At 43.0% G+C, this 25,182-nt stretch overlaps 1 protein-coding gene across 1 annotated transcript; it reads right to left on the bottom strand.

Moving 5' to 3' along the window:
• Window positions 1-324: 324 nt before the first annotated feature.
• On the bottom strand, window positions 325-24,863 carry colgalt2b (collagen beta(1-O)galactosyltransferase 2b). The gene is given in 14 exon segments (XM_069150274.1): window positions 325-1,687; window positions 4,163-4,369; window positions 4,508-4,635; window positions 5,507-5,639; window positions 6,128-6,234; window positions 6,517-6,590; window positions 6,778-6,897; window positions 8,369-8,510; window positions 8,512-8,574; window positions 8,660-8,794; window positions 9,805-9,922; window positions 10,069-10,179; window positions 24,436-24,726; window positions 24,825-24,863. Coding segments are annotated over 13 exon segments (1,848 nt in total). The 5' UTR covers window positions 24,672-24,726; window positions 24,825-24,863; the 3' UTR covers window positions 325-1,413.
• Window positions 24,864-25,182: the final 319 nt, after the last annotated feature.

The following is a 25,182-nucleotide window of genomic DNA, read 5'->3' as shown; positions in this document are numbered from 1 at the left end:
AAAAGTCTGAACTCCATCCTTGAAGACAACAGGAGGTCATGGGAATAGTTGCGACAAGTTCATGTTTGCTATTCAGCTGATGAAACAATAATATACATTATTTAAAGCTCTATTTTCCCCCGCCAGATAAGAAATACCATGTGATGCATTTTCTGTAGCTTTGTTGTCATGGGCTTAAATCTGGCCAAGACATCTCTTCTTTTTAACTCGCCTCAGTCACCAAACACTCCAACAATGCCAATAATACAAAAATAACCCAATTCACTGTAAGAAGATAGATCATATCTGTGTCAGTTTATGCTGCAGAGTGAGCGACCACACAGACATAGACAAGTTGTTTTATTGGTTTAGCCCAGCAGCCCAAGTGAAAGAAGAAGCGCCTGTGTTAAGGACATGAAGAAGTCAATAAAACAGTTTTACCAAAATATTAAACCCATCTAAAATCTGAAAGAATGGGTCAGAAAGGGTTGAAACTGCATATCATACACCCTACAGGCTATATGTAACGTGTGACTGTTGCTCTGAAAGGCTAACTAGCAGGACCAGCCCGCTGTACAACTTTTTTCTCTCTGCAATAACGAAATTTGGACACTAATCACATCTGTTACTGTTACGCTCGGCAGGAAAGGGCTGCCCTTTCTGTGTGTATATATGTGTGTGTGTGTGTGTGTGTGTGTGTGTGTGTGTGTATGTGACATCATCTGCCGCAGTAGTGACACTCTTGGGTACGGTACATCAGCCTCCCTCCTCCCACATGTTCAGTTCTGTAAACACATGAATTTGTCCACGTACACGCACAAAACCACTCAAATACTGCAGTGATGTTGATGCACAGTTTCACACGCACACAAAGAGTTGTTGTCAGACAGCTTTCAGATTCCTTTATTCTTCAGCTGTCCCGTAAAAACATGTTACGTTTAAATAACAATAAAAATGATTTTGTAAGAAAGTTTTTTGTTTTTTTTCTTGAACATCCTACAAATGATGCTAGCTGTCTTCCATGTGTTGCTTAAGTTTTCTCAGGCTGTAACTGTCTCCACATGACCAGAGGAGGCACATGGGGAATAAATAAGGCTTTTGTCAAAGGCCTGCTGGCCCCCGTCCCAGATTCTGCTCTTCTTCCTCTTCTTCCTCTCTTCAGTGTCCCCTCCTCAGGCAGCAGACCAGATTTTATTCTGCTTTTATCCAGTTGTACACCTGTATGTGTGTGAATGTGAACGTATGTAAAGAATGTCAGCCTGTTGTTGATGTGTCTTTTCAAGTGTGTGTGTGTGTGTGTGTGTGTGTTGTGTGTGTGTGTGTGTGTGTGTGTGTGTGTGTGTGTGTGTGTGTGTGTGTACACATGACATTCACTGTGTGTACACGGTATATTTGTAAACACGAGTCTTTCTCTCGGAGTCTCATGTCTCTGTTTCAGAGTTCGTCACGTGACGCTCGAGCCGCAGGGGGCGGCGAATCTCCAGTGACGCTGTTCTGTGCCACGGGCCGGATGCTTCCCTGCTGGGCCGTCTTGCGGGCGTGCTGCCGGTCCCAGTCTGTGGCCACAGCTTCATCGTCCCAAATGGTGGAGGTCTCTGTGTCACTGACGTAGCCCGGCTCTCCGGTGTAGTGGGTGGGGTAGATGAGCAGCGGCTCCACGGAGAAGGCCTTCAGGTCCCGCGGCTCAAAGTGAGACATGTACTGAACACTGAGGAGGGCGGGGGAGAAAAATAAAAATAATTAATGACACTGTCGACATTAGGTGCAATTAGATCAGAATTGCAACAGCGAGCACAAATTATTTTATTTTCTATTGATGTCTTGATTATATTTTCAGTCAGTCAGTGCAGTCCCAAACCCGAAGAGGAACATGGAGCCAGTGAATATATGGTACTTTTGCCTTATAAATTACAAATATCAGGGTCACAGGTGGGGGAAATCATGGTAACCCCAAATAGTGGCATGAGGTAAGCAATTTCGTACTTGGTGCCTACAAGAACGACAGTTTAAAGATGCATTGTCAGCCCTCTGCCAGCTGCATGGTCATGATCACCGACTCACCACGTCTTTGACTGCTGTATATGTACAAAAGGTAACCTTAGATCACTCGTTACTGTTGCATGTGACTCTTTTGCATTTTGCTATAATTACTGACTCATCCTATCTGATAGGGAAGTTCTGGTGTCCATATTCAGTGTACCGGATTTTAACTTCTCCACAGACAGCAAATCTTCGGGATGTCAAAAAGGGGAACAGGATGCTCTTCTCATGTGCAGCAACTTTTGCGAAGGAAGTTGACCTCCTGTTTGACATTTGTGTGAAATGTTTTTATGATTAGAGCATGAATTCTTGAGTTATGTTTTGTGAGGTCACAGTGACCTTGACCTTTGACCTTTAACCACTAAAATCTGACCACTTAATCCTTAAGTCCAAGTGAAAAAAATTTGGCCAATTTTGAAGAAGTTCCCTCCAGGCGTTCCATCAGATCATATTGTTGCAGTAACCTCTGCTCCCAGTGGGTCATGGTCAGCCTGCAGCAGGGCCAGAGTGAGGAATGAGGAGGACTGTTTGGGTGACACTTCAGCCTCGAGGTGTCACAGGCAGAAGTCACCTCGGAGGTTAACTCTCTGCGGTCCAATCGCCTGTTTAAGGCCTTTCAGCACTCCGCTGGGACAGTGAAACCCTACACTTTTATTAGTGTTCAAAGGAGCTGACCTACTAAAACACACACTGAGGCCCTTTTACTTTGCATAGTTCACAGCCATGAATTTCCCTTTCAACTGTTTATGTGTGTTTTTAACTGAGTTGTAAAGAAAAGAGGAGAATTAAGAAAACAAAAACAAGTTATGTGACATAATATCCACAATATAAACAGACCATAATCCCTTCTGTTTTCATTAGTAATATACGACACATTTGACATATTTTCTCTCTCACCTCTCCGCATTTCCATCCATATTTCCCATTTCTCTCAATTCTGAACAAACTCACCTTCTCTCACTGTTGAATACACACAGCGTATTTACCTAGTAATCTATACACTGCACACTGGACACACATCGCCATGTATTTATATAGTAATACGCACACACTTGCACAGTGTTCATCTCAAACCCACCCCCACTCTCAGACCTCTATCAATGGGAATCCTGTCCCCCTTCGCCAACCAGCAGGAAGAGCCATGCTGGTCTACATTCCTCAAAGAGAGCGGAGGAAGGGGGAGGAAAAGCGGGTGACACGGGGACGGAGGAGGTGTGTAAAAAGTAAATTTTGTTGAGAAGAGTGAGGGCACAGACAACATAAAAAAAAGAGTTCAGAGGTCTAAGACAGGAGGGCTGGTAAAAGGAGTACGGCAGATTGTGGCGTTGAAGGAGACGAGGCAGAAAATGGGAAGGAGAGAGTAGGTGAGGGTGGAGGGGAGAGCAGGGCAAGGCAGGAATCCCCAAGGAAAAAGAAAAAGAAAAGCAGGCATTGTGTGTCCTGTGTTAGGCACCGTACCCACTGAACCCCCAGAACAATCCATGCCCTGTGTGTGAGGGAGCACAGAGCAAGAAGAAGAGGAGGAGGGAGGTGGTGCTGCAAAGAAAAATGAAAGAAAGACGGACAGGAGAAAGTAAAAAATAAAGGGTAGAAATAGAGACGTATAAAGAACATTACTTGGAGTTGAGTTTGTGGTGTACCACCAGAGCACAAATTAGAAAACAACACACTGTCCCACAACCTAAAACATCACAAAATAGACATAAGCATGCGTGTGTCTACGTATACGTAATTACTGGACAGTAGGCCCTTCAGTATTTCTGCACTGGTTTATTGCCGCTGAGTTTCTGTGCATGCACGGGATCCACGCATGGCAGCGTTCCATGTACTTTAAATTTAGTTTTTGCATCTTCATGTTTATTTTGCATGTGGATCACCTGGTACATCCTTATGTAAGAGTGCAGTGCACCTGCAATCATCTATTTGTGGTCCTTAGTAAATATTTTCCTGTCTGTTCATAAACCAGACTGTCTGAAAGGGTCTTTGTCTGTGTTTGTAAACATTACACAGAAAAACTGCTTACTGTGGCGTTCTAGCTCTCTGCATTACACGCCTTAAATAACACTCCGTTCCTTTGTATAGACCGTGTGTGTTATTCTTATTACAGTAAGTGAATGGCGCGAAAACTGGATCAAAGACTGACTTGGGGTGTTTGTTGAACATGACGGGCAGGAACTCGTCGACAGGCAGCATCTTGGTGAACGGCTTTGCAGCCAGTAGCTTTCTGGCTCCTTGCTGCGACAGCGCGTAGCCGAGCGTCCAGTAGGAATAGTCGGCCTTAACCAGGTTGTTTACTCCCTCCACTGACTGCTCCGGCTGCTGCACCTGCATACGCTTACGCCCCACGTAGCTAAAGATAGAATAAGACAGGCAAGTGTGTTACTGCACATAATAAGGCTTCACATTAATTTAAAGATTCATAAAAATTCATCTTGAAACAGAACATTACTGTGATTCGGGGGAAAGAACGTCGAATGTACGTGCTTACATGAGGTCCCAGTCCAGCTGGGCTTTGTCTGTGTCGTCCATTATGGCCTGAAGCCTTCGTTTAAACCTGGGCTCAAACCTCACGTCATCCTCTAAAACAAGAACCCTCTGGAGGCCACGATCTATCACCTGAGGGTGAGAAAACAGAGACACTGGAGTTAAAATGAAAGCATACCAGCTGTGGTTTTGCTACATTGTCTCACTCCTTCAACCTTCTTTGGAGACCATTGTGCTGTGCTTACTGTCCGTTGCCTTACATTGACAAGAAGAAGCGTAAGTTGCTTATATTCATCTTATAATGTCAGTTTTTAAAAGTTTTTTTTAATTTTTTTTTTAAACATACCATCATTTGGCATTTTAAGGTTACTATCAATGTCCTTAAAAGGTAAACCGAATCTAATCTCTGAGAAACACCACCTGCGCAGTGTGTGCCATGTTAACAGGTTAGAGCAGCCACACAGCGTGCATGAGATGCACGTCTCAGCTGAGGCTTTTTTTTTTTCCATGTATGCCCATGCACAGTTCCCAGTAAAAGTAGAAAGGAAAAAGATTTATAATCACATGTGTACTATATATACTATATAGTCATAGTAAAAACTAAATGTAGGCTTTAATTGTGGTATGTCAATAATTTAACTGAAGAAGGGTAGCATTGTTTTAGTGCGTGCGTGTCTTGCGTTGAACGAGTGTAAACGAAAATGACACGACTGCTTTTTGGATGCATTTGGATAGTAATGGCCAGAAACTCAATGCAGATAGTTTTGGGTTGGCAATAGCAGCACAGCAGCAGACATAGTGGCACACACGCACGGGCCACAGTAGCGCAGCGAGAGAGCCGTGACACACACACACACACACCATGCAGGCAGTGTGTCCAAGTCCTATAAGTCAATCAGTATTCTGTAAAAAGAAACTTCAACAAGTTCGATCAGCGCTCCTTCAGGATTCTAACCTTCAACCTTTCTTCTTGAATAAATGCATTACGTCTCCACGCCCTCACCTGCATCCATACAGAGTGATGGCTGAGGAAGCAGCCGATCTCCCCTCTAGTCAGGACTCGACCAGAGTACGGGTCCTTGTAGCCCGGCATCATCTCTATTTCCAACGCCTGCAGCTGGGACGTATTCAGAGCCCTGAGAGAAAGAGAGGTGAAAGGTTTGGGTAGTAATGAGAAGAGGAAGGCGCGTCATGTATCTATACATTTATTTTGGCTGCTTAGTTATTCCTCAGAGAAAACAAAGCCAAACAAAGCAAAGTCACACCCGGTAGGTTGCAACAAGTAAAACACATTGCCAGACAAACAAAGGCTGGAAAAAGGATTAGGACGTTCTAAACGGTGGATTAAAGTAAGCACCACGGACAAAAAGTAAGTCAAGCACAAGTACCGAGTCTCTGTTCAGACAGGATGTTTGGATACAGATGTCACAAAAAGTAGCGACAGGTTGGAGACAACAGCACTGAGCATTATTCCGGCACTGAACATGTTTTAGGTAGAAAAAAATTGTTGTACAGAAAAAGCTGAACACTATATCGCTGAGAGGCTCCAGAGATTTCTTTCGGGATGAAATTTTCTTCAGAGTGGTTCATCAGCTGCATGCAGGGCCGAGTGTTTGTGACCTACTTGCCGTCCACTGCATCTGTCAGTGTAGCGTGAAGGCCGAGTGAGCCCATTGTTTTCAACATCCTGGTTCTTCTGTCCAGTCGGCGCTTCAGGTTGATTAGGAAAATCTAAACAGTGAAAAAAAAATCAAACACACATGGGAAACATTCTATATTGTTAAATGTTGTTCTGAGAGAGAACAAAAAAAAACAGAGCGGAAGGGCAGACATTTATGAGGAAAGTGCAAGAGCAAAGGAAGAAGCAGAGGAAATTGGAGAAATATGGAAAACAAAAAACAAACTGGGAGAAAAACAGGAAGTGGTATTTGCTGAAGAACAGTAAATATACAATGAGACAGAAGTTGTTGAGCTCCTGTTTCTCCAGGCAGAGCCAGAACTCTCATAACTCACTTCATCAAAGCCTATCTTGGCCTGCAGCAATGGCGGAGAGTACACGTGCTCAGAGGGTTCAATGTCGTGGTCAACTGTTGACAGGGAGGGGAAGGAGGCGAAGGGTTGAAACAGCAACAACAGAATTAGAAGATGACAAAATATAGTGGCTTACTAAAAATCAGAGCAGTGAAGGGAGCAAAAATTAGATGGGGGGGGGGAGTATAGAAGAGGAGGAGAGGAGGGTTGACAGGATGCAATCACTGAGCTGTGTGGACTCACTCAAAGCCTCCGTGATGGTGTGTATGAAACTTTCGCTTTCATCTTCCACGCTTTGCTGGGCCTTGAGGGGAACGGGCAGGAAACCATAGTGTTCTCTATTACACACATACATCTGCACACCTAGGACGATCATACACACACACACACACACACACACACACACACACACACACACACACACACACACACACACACACACACACACACACACACACACACACACACACACACACACACACACACACACACACAGCGTTCTGTAAATACAACCTCTTGACCCAAACAATTTAAATAAACATGTAAATTGGATCACCGCTGGGTGCTCCTACCTCCTCCCACGTGCACATAATAAACGTTCGCAACAAAGGTGATGTGACTGTGATGGATGCACCTCCTCCAGGAAAGGAAAGGTTTAGTAGGACAATGTGATACCCAGTGAGTGGTGGAAGAAGATACGAAATCGTGAATTAATTTCCACAGCAATAATTTTTATTTCATTACGCATGTTCTAATTTTAAATATCCTTTCTTAAGAGGGCGTTTTATTTCACTGTCTCACTTTTTGTGAGTATTAGACACACCCCCTCGCCTTTCAGCCAATTACATGTCCCCTGCCTCTATTCAGCTCGCAACAAATTTAGCCTGTTAGCACTTGTTAGTCAGAGTAACAACTGTTACCGTCCCAAAGTATTTCTGAGTTGACCAACTGGAAGCTGCTGCTGTCAATAAATATAGTACAACTGTGTGAAAAAAAATGCAATTGTTACATTTGTATGTAAAAATACAAAGGCTTTTTGATGGCAGCCCCTAGCGGCACTCGGTGATACTGCAGCTCAAGCTGCTTCAGCATTGGCCTCATTTTTCAGACCTTGAAACTACGTCCACATTTATATAGAATCTAACAGTAACAAAAAAAAAATACCAGACCAAACAACAGCCAAGCCCCTGAGTGTGTTGAATTGAGCAAGAGTGTGATAAAATACTGTACATGTGAATGTTAAGAGGAATGATGTGCCATCTCTTCTTTCAAAGGTTAAATATTCTGCATATAAATGCTGTATAATCAATTGCATGAGCTCTTATGTAGTGCTGTCAGTGCTGAAACTCATTAGTGAGATGGAAGAAACTGTTTTTCTGAGTGTCTTTGTTTTTGCATCTGTTTGTGTTTGTGTCAACGTTTTCATGTTTACTATTTTTTTCCAGGCGAATGCCAGACACTGCTGTCTGTGTAATAGAAAGCTTAATGGCCCTATTTGTTCCTTATGGATGATTACACACATCAAACACTCACATCCACAAACGTTAATGTTGTTGCACACTCACTAACACACACAAGCTCAGTCAAGGACACACATGCATCCATTTATCTGTGCTCTCACTCATCTTTCTTAATCTGACACATGTGCATAAAACCAATGAAAAGCTCTGTGTTTTACAGCAGTTCACAACTGCACAGTGGAAAAAAGCGTTTGTAACCAACTACTGAGTTAATGAAGTCACTGATGATTCTCAGTTAATCCATGTGAAGCTGTCATGAGGCATTTGCATCCCTGTCACAGATCTGGCAGTTTGTTGTGAGGTTTCAAACTGACCTGCTTGACGTGCTGAGAAGGCAAACACCATGATGTCATCAAATGCCCAGCTGTAGTCAGGGTGAGGGGGGTAGAAAGCCAGGTCTCTGCTGGATTCACGACGCAGGTCCAATAGGAAAGTGCTGTGCACCATGGGAACGGGGGTAGCAGCCGAGTCGCTTCCACTCCCTGATTGGCTGGTAGTCTGGGGTTCGCTTATAGTATCCCTGACAGGGAGGAGGGAGATAAAGAACACCAGGCTGAGTTAACAAATCCAGCTGAGTGATGGATGAATTTAAGTCCAAAACATACCTGTGGGGTGATGCCACACCAGAAGTTGGAGTAGAGAGAGCGAGACTCTAACATAGGAGCCACCAAAGTCAAGTTCTCGGCCATCAGCAGGTTCAGCGCTTGAGGGTTCGTCAACAGGTTGTCACTGTCTACAAACTAAAGAGGAGCAGCGCCTGAGTGCACAAGTCACAGAGGAATACAGAGTCTAAAACTAAATCAGATTGTCTTTTACAGATGTTTGCCTTCTAACTCGTTAAAAGTAATCAAAACGGATACAAATAAAAATACAACTCTCATTAATTTGAACAAAGTTACACATTCTGGGACACTCACCATCAGAAAACCTATTTAACATCATTTTAAGTTTGTCACTGTTAGTTATATATTTTTGTTTTTTTAATCAGGTTGCAGATTTTTTTTTTTTTTTATCAGCCAAATTCAAATTAAAGCACCACTACGCCACTAGAGTAGGTTCAAGCAGAGGTCACACTCGCATTAGCTGATCGGTATCAGCTGTTTTGTTCTGGGCTTCACAATCACATTCTCCTTCACCAGCGGAGTATCAGCTGACTGGTATCACATTCATGTTGATAGACAGCCATTTTACAGTAACCTAAAACTTCCCACATCATGCCAATGCCATTTGCCTCCTGAGTTCTCTACACTATCCAAATCTCCCCATTATGATGAACATTAGGTATTGATTTGGTATAAAATGTAATATTCATGTATGTGTACTCTCAGTCCTCACTGCTGCTGTGAGAGCAGTGAAGATTGAGCAGATTATCTCAGTATACAACTAACTAACTGCATATCTGGTGTTTGGTGAGACATACTGCGCATGCTCTCTGGAAAGAGTATGTGCACTACACACTTCCACAAGCCAAGATGGCTAATTGCTGGTTTAGCCTTTTGCTAACTTGAATGGGGTTAAAATAATTCAATCATGTGGCCTTCTAGACTTTCCAAATGGTATCTGACCAAAAAGATCAAATTCTGATAGTTAAACGAATCCTTCCGCAGGGTTTGTGATGCTAATGACAATTTATCCTCCATTTTACAGATGCAACAGTAGCCACAGAGTAGAGGCTATGGCGGAGCCTATAGGCAGTGTTGACACTGTTTTTGTAACAACTCTTAGCTCTGAGTTCAATGAGAGAGGTTACCAGTATGAAGTCGGCCCATCGTTCCCGGGCAGCCTTCAGTGCCGCTTGTCTCAGCTTCATCACATGGTTGAATCTAGAAGGAGGCCAGTGTTTTGGACCCCACTCATCTGTGTAGGACCTACAGCAAAAAATAAAAGTCACTTAATTGTCTTTAGCATTCTATTGGGAAACACAAGTTATGTAAAGAAAGAAAAAGAAAGCAAAAATAGAATCAAATTCTGATTTACACCACACAGATCTCATTAATGGAGCATTTGGACCCACCTCGGCTCCTCCATCGGTCTCCACTCCACGTAGTGATAGACTCGCTGGGCTATCTTCAGCCATTCTCTCAATATGGCAGTGGTGTTGTCCATATTGTGGTCTGTTGCTGCCCTACAACACCAAACCAGACAACACAGAAGATCATTCAAAGGAACAGCCACAGTTTCAACTCCTTCAGGAACCACCCATGCTGTTTAGGTGCATCTGCTAAACACTTGGGCACAAACACAACATGCCACGCCTGTTTTCAGGAACCAGAAATAAGAGGAAATGAAAGAGGGTCGAGCATAACTTAGAGGGCTGCACATTTTGGTTAGCAGGATTTAACAGGGAAGAAGTTGTGACAGTCGGCACCATGATATTCAGAGAACATGTCAATGTTACAACAGGCAGCCTCAGTCAGTGTTGCAAAGCTTCCTTGCAGCTGGAGCGCATGCAAAGACTGAGGAGACACGGTGCAGACAGAAATTATTCTGGGGAAGTAATCCAAATGGTGCTCTAACCCTTCTTTACAAACTGGCATCTGCTTTTCTAACAATTGTGGGTGCTGCTTGACAAAGACGTCCATCGAACATGCTGAGCTCATGCGCAAAGGCTTCAAAATACTTAACTCAGCGTGCAGGTATCTTTTCCTCAATTTAAATATGAATATTGATGCACTACGTGTAAACAAACTCAACACCAAACTACTGCAAAGGTAAACTCACAAAGCGCCACTTCAGACAGACACTCCTACCTGTAAGCAAATGATGTCAGTTTTAGCATCTCGTGCTGCCACACTGCTGTAGTTTGCACTCTGCATTGGTGATTCCAATTCAGCTAGGCAGAGCTGACTCAGAGCAGACCCTGTGACTACTGTATGTGCGGATGGGAGTGGGTGCGTATATGAATTTGTGCAAGATAAATTAAAACCATAAAACAGCCCTGCATTGCAGTTTGCTATCACTTCACAAACGGAGATCTCAGAAAAATAAATATCACTTGTCGCTCCCTCTCTGCATTTAAAATGTGCTTTGAAGGAAAGGTCAACAGAAAGTGAGGCAGAAGCCTGTGCATACAAACACACACACACACACACACACACACACACACACACACACACACACACACACACACTTGGTGAGATGGAGTTTTCCACTGCTTCCTGTAATATTCCCTGCTGTACTGTCTCCAAAATCGCACCCAATTTTAGACAGGATGGACAGAGATAGAAAAACAAACACGCTCAAATTTGGACACCTCTTCATATTTTCAGCAAGTTCCTCTCAACATAGAAAATAACAATGTTAACACTCCTCATTTACCCACATTTAAAATATAACTCCTAAAAACAGCACCTGTTTTCTTTATGATAAACAGACATAGAGTTACACATAAACACGAGGACAAATTACACACGTGAAAAAACATCACACATACATGTTCAGTCTCGTACTACACACTAAACATTTGACGGAAAGAGGCGGAGCTCTCTTGCGTTTGGAATTTCAATCATCTTCAGTCAGACAGATAAACTCTTCATCCAACATCACAAACAGCTGCAGTGGGGCCGCGAGCAACACGGTCAATAATTTTAATAGTATGCGTGTGTTTGTATGCCTTCACATGTAGATGTGCAGCCGAACATAAGGATATTAATTTTGTGTCCTGGGAATGTTTGTTTTAAAGCAGCGTGACCGGTTATTTATGTGTTGCACAAGTGCTAGTTTAACATTTTAAATGCATCTGCCGGACTGTGTGTAAAGGCTGGTAAGTATGTGGTTTCGGAGGTGAAGTACACACATGCATGTAAGTATATACATCTGTGTGTGAGTGCATAACAGCGGATGAGAGTAAAGGAAGAAGCCAGACCAGCTTATTTTTCATCGCAGGCTAGGAACACACTGAAACACCTGACTCGTTGGTAATGAGTAGATGTGCACACACGTTTACAAGATTCTTCAACTGCTAAACTGCAAATCGCTAGAGGACATAAATGTGTTCCTACACGCTATCTACGCATGATAGCTGCAGCTGCAGGCAGAGATTTGATACAGGAAACTCAATGTGAGAGGTAAAGTAGAAAAAAAAACAATACCTGGCACAGTAAGTAGGAACATACAGTGCTTTTGAGAACGCATGTATGTTTATGGCTGTGTGAGACAGAGAGGATAACTCATGATTGAAATAGAGGGGAAAGAGTGGCTGAAAGCAAGAGCAAAAAGAAAAGGGGGTTTGTGTTTGCATTGCTTTATTTTACTGGCAAACATAAACCAGAAATCTGCATAATTGTTTCAAAATGTTGATCTTAATTAAGATCATTAAAACTTCTCCCAAACTTATAAACGATTGCACCGACTTTATTTTACACACACACTAAAATGCTAATGATGTTTCTGCTTCAGCTTATAAATCTCAGTGGAGACCTTTTCAATTTTAAAGGCTCTTCTTGGCGGGACATGCGCTCCAGTGTACAGGTAATCAGTCGGTTTTAGGTTGTTGAAAAAAAGTACAACAAACTCGTGACTTCATCTCTTAAGAAGGGGTTTTAGTACTTCAAGAAATAAGCAGATTTGACCAATGCTGCATTTGTTTTGTGATCCTGGATGCTAAGAAGCTTTTGGGGCTGAAACATACACACAGTACACACAGTATTAATACTTATTTGTGGTAATACCAGCACAAAATGCATCTAGTGAGGATGACATACAACTACTTTCGAGTTACGGTTGCTTTCTGACTCTCTATTTTCTCATGCACATCCTGTAAGCCCGCCCCTCCCACCTCCCAGCCCCTCCGAGCACTAAGGACTCTGAGTACATCGTGTAATTTTCCATTACCGACATTACATTTTAGTGTGGCGTATGATATCTGGATATGTGAAGCTTAGTTACAGTATGTACACATCAAAGCAGCGTATGAACACAGTGTATATTTGAGACAAATTGAGTGAAACAAAGGCTTTTGTTCATCGGTCTCTAACATGATCAAACAACCCCACACACACACACACACACACACACACACACACACACACACACACACACACACACACACACACACACACACACACACACACACACTATAGATGTACCTCATTCTCTTCTCTCCTTTATTTTTATGGGACATCATCTCCTTCATCTCATTCCATTTTAGAACATGCAGTCTTCTTCAGGAGGCAACTATGTGCGGCTTCTCCTCGATTTCCTCTACCTTCAGGCAAAAGCAGTCTGAACTCTCCTGTTCTGTGACCTCAGTGTCAAGTCAAAGAGGCTTCACTGCTCTTCAGTACCTCAGCTGTACTCAGCTAATGCCCGTCAAACCGCTGGAGTATTTCATCCATTTGGTTATGGGAAATAAAATCAAAATGGACGTGCGCGCCTCCAAGCAGAGCAGAAAGAGATACAATGTGATGCAGCTCTGCACATTATACAAACATACAATAATCTAGGCTCCAGGCCTCATATCCCCCTTCTTACCCTTCCATACCTCTGTATATCTCTCCTGCCTTGTGCTGTTTCTCCTCATTTCTTTTTTCTTTTAAGCTTACAGTGAACCTCATTATTCTGCTGCCTGCAGCTTTGGGGTGAGGCTTCCTCTCTCCTTCTCCGCCTTTATGATCAGCATCTGGACAACACATGCTTCCTGGGCTTCACCTTAACACACCCCACCACTCCCTCTCTCTATCACTTCAGAGATGTCCCTTTATTTGTCCCTTGTCTCTGATGTCAGTGCACCACATGCCTACTTATAATACGTCCATCAATCTGTCACATCAGCCTTAGTCTCTCTTACACCCATCACACCATATTCACATCTTACACCCACAGAGAGTATGGAAGTAGCTTCTAAGTCTGAAAAATGAGGTCAATGCAGAAGTGCCTTGAACTGCAATACCACCGAATGCCACAAGGGTTGGCTCCAAACAGGCTCCGGCTCCGTAGACTCCCATTCAAATTCTCTAATGAAATACAAACTCAACCATTTTTTTCCACACGTCATTATATTGTCGTTTGCAAAAGTTCCTCCTTCTCATTAGCTTTCTGGTGTTCCAATGCTTGCTCCTCCCCAGCTCTTCCAGATATGCTCACTTCTTGCTCCAAACCCCTCCGAGCTAGCAAAACGGTGACAGAAAAAAAAAATCAGAATTTGAGGCTTGAAAACGGCAGTTTACAAACCAATGGGGGACATCACTGTTGGTTGCTGCTTGCTTACACCAGCCAACAGTCATCCAGTGGTTCTTATCACCTTTATAGATTAGATCAAATTATGTATTGCAAGATAAAACAAGCAGTTTGCAGAGAACAAAAAAGATTACAAAAAAAATGATATATTTATAAAAATTCTAAAATTGTAGCCTTCATAACAAGAGTTTGGTCAGATTCAAAAATATAGAAATACAATGGTATCATTGTAATCTTTTTCAGGTAACCTGACTATCAACATGACTTCATCACTCTACCTCCCACCTCCTGTGGTTATCCACTCCAGAAAAGTGTGTCAGATAATCATGCCTTGAACACAGGGGCTTGTCTCTGAGACTGGCCCTTTGAGGTAAACACAGGTCTGGAAGGACCCAGCAGACCAGTGTCAGCTGACTGACTGTTGATTCAATAAACTATCTAATATCACTGCCAATAATGACTGGGTGCTGCATGTAATTAAGAAGGAACAAGAGAGATGCAAGGGTAACAGGAATGAGAAGGGTAGGAGGGAGATGGGGGCGGTGAGACGGGACCTCCTGACTGAAATTCCTCATGACTCTCAGGGTCAACAAAAGTAGCCAAGGCCGTCAGAGTTGCACTGAAGTGTAATGTTTGGCATTCATATTCAAGACTAGGAAAACATTAATGATCGTTTCATACTGAAGAAAGGCACTACTGATTGTTATAGGAGGCTTGTCAAGAAGATTCTACCGGTAAAGTCAAAAGCTTTGTATGGCCATTTACTACTCTGACCTCTACACAATTAATTTTTGCTAAATATTTTCAGACATGGACTAATGCCTGTATCAGAAGATACAAATTCAGCTCGATTTTGAGACAATTTAGTCTTTGACAAGAAATTCCCTGTGTCTGGCCCAAATATGAACATTAGAAACAACAAGCAGGCCTTATGTAGGAACACAATGTAAGAACAGCGAGGCTGCGTCTGGGACACCGCGGGACAAGCCGACAAAACACGTGAGAATTTCTTTTCACTTGCCAAGTTTAACATGGCCTATGATGTGTTCGTTGGCGTTGATAAATAGGATGACAGGATTCAAAACAAATCTGTGGCCATGATTGACAACTTCTCGACCATCGTCCCTGACGACACAAGAACTCAGGCACGAATGTGAACGATTACTGGTCATACTTGTAGTTTTGCAAGTCTCCTGACAAAGACACGGCAAGAATTTCCAGCACTTTGATTGCCTAATTTGACTTTGTGAAAGCCAAATATGGTGTGCAGTCTGATCCTGGCATTAGGGTATTCAAATAGGACCTGTGGTCATTCACATTGCTGCCAGCCCTGAGCTTAAATAAACGACCGATGCAGATCATTCACCGGTGTGTGTGCTCCACGCAATATTGCATGCGGGTGTGCAAATCCTCCCTTAGAAGGAAAAGAAAGAGAGGACCAAACACACCAGGCAAAGCATTCCTACTAAAATGAGGCTTAAAAAAACCCAACAAAACACAGTCACTCAGGGCTAACAAGGGTGGGAACATAACAATAACTGGTAATGTATTGAATCAATACAAACACAAACAACTAAGTACTTTTTGTAAACATTCAAAGCAAGGTCCAGTCACACAATCATAAACATTCATGATGTGAAAGAAATTCTGCTTTTAGAAGAGGACAAGAGAGTTAAAGGAACATGAAGACAGAGAAAGGAAAATAGAAAGTAGAGAAACAGATGGAAGAAGTGATGAAGGAACAAAAGGATTTCAGGAAAAGGGAGGAAATGAGAGAGTTGGTGGGAGAGAAGGAGCGACAACACAGTGGTTAAACAGTAAAATGGATGACACGCTCAGACTGACTGATGGTGCTAAATGTATATTTCCTCTATGAGAACATGAGCACCAGTCTTTCTAATGAATGCTCCACTATTCATGAACATGGTCCTTTAAACAAGTTACCTGACTGATTAACACTGGACCTGTTTCTCCCTCTCTGCCTCTCTGTATGTGCGCCTGCACTTCACCTAATCTTGTTTCATATTCAGGCCTCCCTCCTCTCCAGATGAGAGAGCTCATACCGAGATACCATTGTGTTTTAGTGTTTGCCAGCCCGATCATCAGTCTACTGCCAAGCTCTGACAATACTGCTGGAAGTGTGCTGGAACAGATGGGGAATCTAAGCAAGAATTCACAGTCTGGAGACAAGTATTGGAATAACCATTTACTCCACTCCAGGGAAGAGAAGGAGAGAGAGCTTGAAAAAGGCTCACGGATAGGAAAGTCAATTCTCTTAGCTTACTGCACATAATTGAACATGTATGTTCACCTTCTTCCTTCAAGGTGAAGAGGATTCTTTTTGCAGGTACATCATCATCAGCTGCATCCCTTCAGCTGTACCCGGTTAGAGTTTCCTGCTTCAGGATGAGAACAGGGCTGGCAAAGTTTAGGCTATGAAGTCACTGCGTTTGGAAAAATTATCATTAAGCCACACAGTAATTTCTCGTAATAACACCTCATCAAAAGGTGTAAAGAAAAGTTCCTGTTTCCACAGATACCCTGCAGCTATTTGAGCAATGCAATAAAAAACTGAGACTCAGTACACCTAGAGTTTGACTGAACGTCCATTTTAAAGTGATGTGTCACCAACTGGCGCCCATGTGCCTCGCATCCTCCTCACACCAGAACAGTAGAAAACACATCAGTGAGGCACACTGCTGCGCTTCATTAACGTTTCTTTAGAGCAACCAAGTGGCAGCTCACTGAGACGTGCTGCACTGGTTTGTGGACTTTGATGACTCAAGTCTGGTATTTTGGCCATCGTGTTTTTGGAGCCAAAAGGGATCATAATTGGAAAAGCTGGAAAGGAGCGAGGGGTGGATCTGAATGAGAATCCGAGGTCCTGAGTGCATCCCAGGCATGTCAATCACAACAGACATGCCTCCAAACATACCTAAAACATACCAATCATCACACCATAATAACTTTAGGAAAAGTTTACTGAATTAGTATTTTATGAGAGGTTGATGCCTTTTGAATGGGAGCAAGAGTTTTTTTTGGAGCCAGCCCCTTGCGGCCCCCAGTAGTATTACACTGTTTGTTTACACTTCTGTTTTCACTTCACTTTTTAGACCTAAAGACCACATCTATTTTTATATACAATCAACGGTTGCAACGCACACAGGCACGTTTTCTAAAAGGTCAATTACACAATTTAACATTTTTAAAGATGTACATCTTTGGTAATGACCAAACACATGGGTGGTTTTGATACTTCCCCCTAACAATAAGAAAAATATAGAGTATGGCGCTTTGGTGTGTGACTCCTCTCCTGCCTGTCTGTATCTACCTGTGGGTCAGGGGATTGTTTGCTTTGGCAGAGAGGTACCTTCTTCTCTACCTCACTTGCTGTGTTTGATTTGTCCACAATACTGGACAGGTGGATCACAGCATCTCCCTGTGGTAGTGCGCTTCCCTATCCATGTTTGTCCCGATTGCTTGGTGCCTCCCAGTCAATCAAGGGATTGGCCTCACCTCTATGGCTACATAAGACTCTTTACCTCTAAAGACTCTTCATGTTGCTCCTTTCTGACACTTACTGGAAGTTCGGTTGAGTGATGTTGTCACTTTAGTACATTACTTTGTTTTTAAAGTTGCAAATGGTGTCCCACCAATCATTATCATGCCGTTTCGAGCCGGGTTGTGAAAAATTTTTGTGCCCATGGTGACTCAAGGAGTTGGATCGGTCGTGATCAGTCGTGACTTCCTCACAGCATGTTTTGTCAAGACTGTGCTATATTTGTTCTATTTAATTTTTTTAAGTCATAAATTTCATGGTTTAACTTAAGACAATCTTAGACTCAAGTAGTTAATGAGTGGGTGGATTTAATGTAAAATTTTCTTTGAAATGATGAAGGTGTGGATCGTTAAGTTCCTTTTAAGGTATATACAACATTTGCAGCTGCAAACTGTGTTACAGCTGGGAATAAAATGCAGAGCCATCTTCCTCTGCTCCAGGGAGTTTGTGTCATTACGAGTTGCCTATCTGGAAAAAGTCACCTTGAGTTTCTGGAGCTGATGTCAAAAATTGGAGCAGATGTTTAAATACCTTTCAAGTCTCCCACAGATTGGATGTGACTGCAGAATACGACTCCTCAGGTGATACTGATTGGGAGGTCAGAGATGATTGTGGCCTGTTACTCTACACAGCTCTGGCTCACTGTGGGCCTTATGGGGTAATGGGAACGGGAATGGAAAACAGGGGCTGAGCCAGAAAAGAAAAGCAGAAACACACACTCGTTATGTGTCTAAGAGAACACACACATATCCATCTAAGACATGTGTGAGAAGAGACACACATGCATGGACATTAATAGTCATGCTTGTACCAGAACGTTGCAGATAATTATACGCGCTCCAAGTGCCAGTACTGTGATCTAATACATACTGACACACATCAAATATGCATGCTGCTAATCATTCAGAAATGCCAGTGCTGTCGGCTCCAGATAACACACAATAGCCCTACACCCCCCCAATCCCCCCGATAATTTATTCCATTCACTTGGATGCTCTCCTCTCCCAAAATGGCCAGAAGTCTTTGCGTGACAACACCAATAACAATTTCTCCTTCACTGGTGTGTTCCCACAGAGGAATGGGCCCTGAGGTGACACACCTGGCAAGGTGAAACCCCCACAGGGCAACAGTCCAACATCACAAAACTGATAACCTCCCTAAGCCTGTTTCAGTCTTTTCACCTGATTCCATTTTGTCAGTCAGAGGGAACGAAAATAGCCTCCGTCACATCGCCCATAAGTTTCCTGAAGAGTGGTTTTGATGCTTAATGTGACAGTGCCTGACTCTGCTTAACTCCTGGCTAATCCAAAACGAATAATTATGCGTAACGTTAAGCGTTAACACAATTTTACGTAATATGCACAAATTCACTCCTGTACAGCTGTCATTAATGAGCAAATTAGCTATAGAGACCAAAGCAGGCTGTAAGCATGTTTATTTCTACTCTTAAGTTCAACATTTTGACATGGGGGGGTCTATGTGGATGGACTCACTTTTGGAGCCAGCCTCAATTGGTCACTTGATGAACTGCAGTTTTTAGCACGGTTGCCACTTGGTTACTGGATAACAAGTCGATGGCCTTGAAGACTTACTGAAAGCCAGGCAACAATACTCCATTACATCTACAATTTCTGGGTCAGTTTGTTTGCAGTCTTTTCGGAGGTCTGGTGGAGAGTTGATATGAGATAACAGACGGTCCTGCTGCAGTGCGTGTTAGCCTAACTGTTTGCTGACGTTTCTCTGGCTTTTTGTTGGAAGAGATGTGTCTCTCTCTCTCACTATGTTTCAGATCGGACTGCTCGTCTGGGTGCTTGAACCACCCACACCTGAACTTCATTTGATCGTTTTTGGGGCTGGATATCAACCCCCAGACTCAGTGTTGCCATTTGGCCCCTTGAGCTATGTGTTGGGCTGAAGCTTTTATTGGTTATCTTCTCACCATTATGGAAGCTGTTTTTGATCATTCTTTGATACAGCTGTTTTCTCTCCCGTTGTTCTGGCTGACAGATGATAGAAGTGCCTTTACCATCTCTCTGTAACTTTAAAGAAACCTTGTAATGTTTTTTGCTCCCCCTTATTCTCCTGTTGTATTTCTAACTAGGGATCTTAGTATTGTCTTTTTTCTGTAATTCAGTTTTTTATTCTCTAAACAGTGTGGGTTTTTGTTGAATTATTTTGACCTCGGAGACCCTGATGTATATTTGCCTCCATTTCTACACTTTTAGTTGCAGTGGAACACTTTCTGTAAATTTTTTTTTTTTTTTTTTTTTTTTTTTATTGTTACATCTAAAAATGGTTTCAGCAGCCATTTCTGAGTATTTTGCGTTATTTCATTATGTTACTCTTTATGTTCCCCTGGATGTTAAATTGAGGTCATAACATTGACGCAGAGACTGAAGGCGTGGAAAGGCTCTACCAAAAGAGGACAAATGTGCCTCCCGGTGACACTGAGCAAACTGTCAGGAAGACAGAAGAAGGACTTCTTGTCAGACTAAGCTACTGTGAAGCACAGTCAGAATAAACACATCACATAAGACAAGTCTCCACATGACATAGTAGATCAAGAAACATTCAAATTTAACATCTCATTATCTGCCAGGAGCTGTAGTGTATACAGCATATCTGTCAGTGCGGTCTTTAACATGTTTGTATGGAACTGTGGTAAAATTTTGACTTGTAAAGTCACAGTATGCCTGAGGCTTTTGAGTGCATCAGAACTTAAATGATCTCTTGTATAGGAAAATTAAATAATAGCCATAGTTGGTTGATCAGAGCTCGATGGTTGCTTTGCGGCTTCATGTTTTTGTCAATAAAATGGCATGAAAAAAACTGTTCCTCGTGTTAAATACTAAGAGAAAATCATACCACAAACCCCATAAATTGGCACACATACAGTACAGCGGCAGACATAAATATTAGATAATTGGGCATAAAATAAATGAGTAAATAAACAACATGAGATTGTGAGAGGGAGAAAGCGAATCCTCAGGGAGAGGCTGATGATGTCAGCGCCCTGATATCCAGGTTAAGTCCGTCTCTGACAAGTCCACAAATCATCTCAACCCCCAGCTCAGCACCTGGGAAAGCTCTTCGCCACATGAACTCAGCCGGCGGGCAATAAGCAGCAGGCGGCCAGTAACAAGCGACGTGAGGAGTAAGCTAATAGCATGCTGGCCCTAGCTTCAGAGAGTGTGTGTCACAACAACACACACAGTTCCCTTATGCAATCCTCTACGATCTCCTTTGGAGCTGCTCTAAAAAAAGACTCCAACTCCGGTAGGCAGGGTGTAAAACTTAACTGTATACTGGCAGAAGAAAAAGATTTTGAATGTTCAATTTAACCTTTCACTAATTGTCACACACCGTTCCTCTGTTATCTCCTGCCCGAAACTTCAATGTCTGGCATTAACCAATTTCATTAAATATTTATGTTTTTACCAGCCTTTAACAAACACCTTTTTCCAATAAATCCTGGATGTTCACGTGCTAAACATCGCAGCTCCACACAAGTCCACAATGAGACACGTAGCTTGACAGCTGCTTGTCTTTTAACCAGAATTATGTTGAGGTGGATGCTTGGGGGATGGAAAAGGAGAACCACGCCAAGGGTGAAGAGGAGAGCAAATTTAGTCAAGCTACTGTGGGAATGTGGATTAACTAACCTTGCTATGCCCTCTGGGTAATTTCCCCACACTGTTGACCACCTTTTATCTACCGAACCATGCCCCTCTTTCTCTAATTCCCTGCATTCTTTCATTCTTTAACAGCAGTGTGAGAGTCTTTCTCATTGCTCTGCCATTTCTCCGTATGACCTGTGCCCACTTGCTGAAGGAGTCTTCTTCTAAAGGCAGGCAGATTTCACCGACCATCCCAGCTGTGAGTCAGAGCTAAAAAAAAAACAGGGTGTAAGAGATCTGGATGATCAGATTATCCTGTGAACAGGCTCGAACTGGAAACGTTGGTCCTCCCAACATCCACAGATCAGCCAAGGCCTGCCTACATTTTTGGAAACATGCATGATGTTGTCATTGTAAATCGAGCTGAGTCTACCCAGTTAATATCAGAGACGCAGTTACAAATTAAATGAAAGAATACAAAACAAGCAAAATGACAAGATGCTTCCTGATTGGCAACCATATTTGTTGGTCAAATGTCCTGGATCCAAGCGAAAAATATTTATAAGGGCCAACAGCAATGTGATCGCTTTGTCTCTTTTATCCCATCATGTATTGTACACTGCATTTGTTGAGGAGAAGGGAGGGATCTACATGAACGTTTCTGAGTGCCAGAAAATTATATATAAATTATACATACATGCTCTCTCCACATTTTGTCCGTTTGTCTCAGGTCACATCGACATGTATACATTTACAAGTCAATCAAAATGCCTAGAAACAAAAATGTCCCTTGATCCAGTGGAACGACGGTCAGGAACTAAAAGGTAATCAGATGTCATTCTTCCGTCCTTCCCTGTACAGTATCCCTCATTAATCAGAACCCTGGGATGAGGATAGGGAGCGAGGAAGAGTATGCTTCAGAGAGGATGTGAAGAACATTGTGTCCCCTCGCGAAAAGTAGCACTTCACAGCCAGATAGTTTGCCTACAGTTTATATCAGCCAGCCCATTATCTACACGGACAAGCTCAGCAAAGCAGTTAAGTGCACTAACTAGGCTGCTGGATGAAGATGTGTCATGTAACCACAAAGTATTTGGCTCCAGTCTAGCTGGAGAACCCTCGTCTTGAGTTATCTCGTCCCTCTTTTTCCCCCCCAAGCTACTCTGTACTGCCATAAAATAACATTTCTGTAGAAGCGATGATGAGGTCATCTATTTACTGTTTTATTCCTGAAGAACTTGCCCCATCCATCTAAGAGGCATCTTTCCCACTTAGATATCCCCTAATCTGTGGAGCTTCAGACACAGCCTGATGTTCAGGTTTTAAATTGAATTTTGTCTTATTACAATTATTTCTCTTTAACACATTAGAAAATACTTTGACATGTGTTTATGCTTTTAGGGAGATGGTTACATCAATGTAACACAATTAAAATAAGATGAGGCACATCATTATTATTCAGTTTATACTGAAACAAAGCAGCACCACATATTGCAGCCTCAGGGATGTTTAGTTACCATTATTGTCTGATGGCCTCTTGGACAACTATCATACCACACACACACATTTGTTTTCCATGTGCTAAATATTAACAGCTAGAGTCAACATATGTGCTAAAAAATTATCTTACTGCATGTAAAACGTACTGTGTGATAACCTCCGTAATATCAGAAAGCTTTATGACAGAAGGACTCTGGTGAAAAAAAAGCAGACCATGTCAGTAAAAATACTTCAGACTATGACTGCTGATATGAAAATGTATACAATCTAAAACAGTCCAGTGTTAGAGGCCTGCCAACTAGACATGGTGTGTGCCTATGTGTGTCCTTTCTATACATTTCTGTGTCAGTGGTAGATTATCAAACATTCTTAACATATAAGACTAACGTGCCTCAAGCATGCACAGATTTCTTCTGTCTGCACTGACTGCAGGGTATAGAGATGCTAGTCATAACTGATGGGGCCCTTCCTCTGTGAGTTAAACCACTCACAAAGCCATGTTAGCTCAGTCACTTTGCACTTTGCTGAGAGCGAAAGCCCCTCTCTCTGTACTGAGTTTCTCTGGTGCCTCTGTGTGTGTGTGCATTTTTGTGAGGGTCTCTGAATTAGTAACAGCCCATCTGCAAACAAAAACTTGGCATTCAGCAAGGGAAGGGTGGGAAACAAAACAAAAGAATGCCAGCCCGGTTACAGCTGGGTCTCTGGGAGAGAAAGAGTGAGGGCATTGTGAACATTTACCAGAGCTGCAAGTGTTACGTCCTCCATCTCATATTTTTCACATCTAATCGACACTTTGATAATCAACCTGCATGTAGTCAGAAGATCTCTTTTTTGATTTTTTTTTTTTTTAATCTGATCCATCAGCCTGCATAAACCCCCATCCAGGAGCGCACACACATTTTACGCATGACTTCCCAGAATTCACACACCCCCGGTCCTGCTGTCAGACCAACTCAATGTCTCCTTTCATCTCTTCACCTGTGGGGTCCCTCTTTAATAACTTTCAATTATATTAGCCTGCTGCTGTGGGACTAAACGAGCTACAGGACCTTACCTGAGGTGAGCCCCCCTTTCATAGCAGTCAGTCCTGCTGTTTTAAAGCCCCGTTTCCGCAGGTTTGTGCTGAATCAGACGAAGGGAACCGTGATTAAGGGTTAAGCCTAACTCTAACATGCACAACAGCTCTTTCATCTTCTGCCACAGTGTGCAATTAGGATGCCGGCAGACACGCCAGGTAAGAGCATCGTAAAACGCAGCAACAGGTCTCCGCGCCAACACTGACAATCTGTTATTATAATTAACGCGGACACACGCTGTTTTTCATTACAGCACGCTCCAGTGAAGCCCACCGTCCACATCATATCGCCTGTTATATGCACTCGGAACTAAATAAGCCTGGTCGAGAAAATGCACGTTTGAGACTTGCAGAAATCCTTGCACAACAAAGTAAGGTTCAGGTATCACAAAAAAAAGTAAACTCAACACCACATTTGTGCCTCTATTGCATCCTTGTTGGTGCGTCTCTCACCAGATCGCAATGCGCTCCTTCGGGTACTCCAGCCTCTCGATGCAGCCCAGGGAGTGCGGCAGGCTATGCGCTGCGTTACGAGCCACAATGGCGATCATAACCTTTGGCTTCAGTAGGGTGGACTCGGCCTTAACTTGCTCCTGCACCAGGGTCGCCAGCTCCGACACGCCACCGGGCACCACAGCGGCCAGCAGCGCCCACACCACACCGACTCCCACGGCCCCGACAGCCCGCATCTTCGCCTCCAGATTCCGCAGCGATTCTCCCCGACCTGGACCCGGAGTCCTGAGACTGAGAGAGCGAGAGAGGGAGTGAGCGAGCCACGCTGAGAGGGGGAGAGAGGAAGGAAGGTGGTTAGAGGAGGAGAGAGTGGGTGGAGGGGTCTCTACCTCTTTTACCCCTCCTACATCCCTGCTGCTGCTGCTGCTGCTGCTGCATGGAGCCTGTGCAGCAATGCTTTACTCACCCTATAACGTCTAATACTATTCATCAATAACTCTCAGTAATCATTATTAGCCTATACAGCAATAAAACACATGAACTGCTGATGAATGACTGATATTATATACTGGATAGTAAATTAAACAAGTAGACTTACTATCTCTATCGAATCCTTTACAATGGGTTTATTAAGATGTGCGGTATCACTGTGTTCAAAGCCATTGCTGCTGGTGTGCCTGCAGCCTGTTGTCTGTATTTCTCCTCCTTAATTCTCCTGGCTGCATGTTCTCTGAATGTTTTTTTCCA

Source organism: Embiotoca jacksoni, unplaced genomic scaffold (genome assembly GCF_022577435.1).
Source record: "Embiotoca jacksoni isolate LCO1_2020_lvr unplaced genomic scaffold, fEmbJac1.0.p SCAF_16, whole genome shotgun sequence".
Classification (NCBI taxonomy): Eukaryota; Metazoa; Chordata; class Actinopteri; family Embiotocidae; genus Embiotoca; species Embiotoca jacksoni.
The sequence above is the reverse complement of the archived record's forward strand: the minus strand, read 5'-3'. Positions and strand labels throughout refer to the sequence as shown.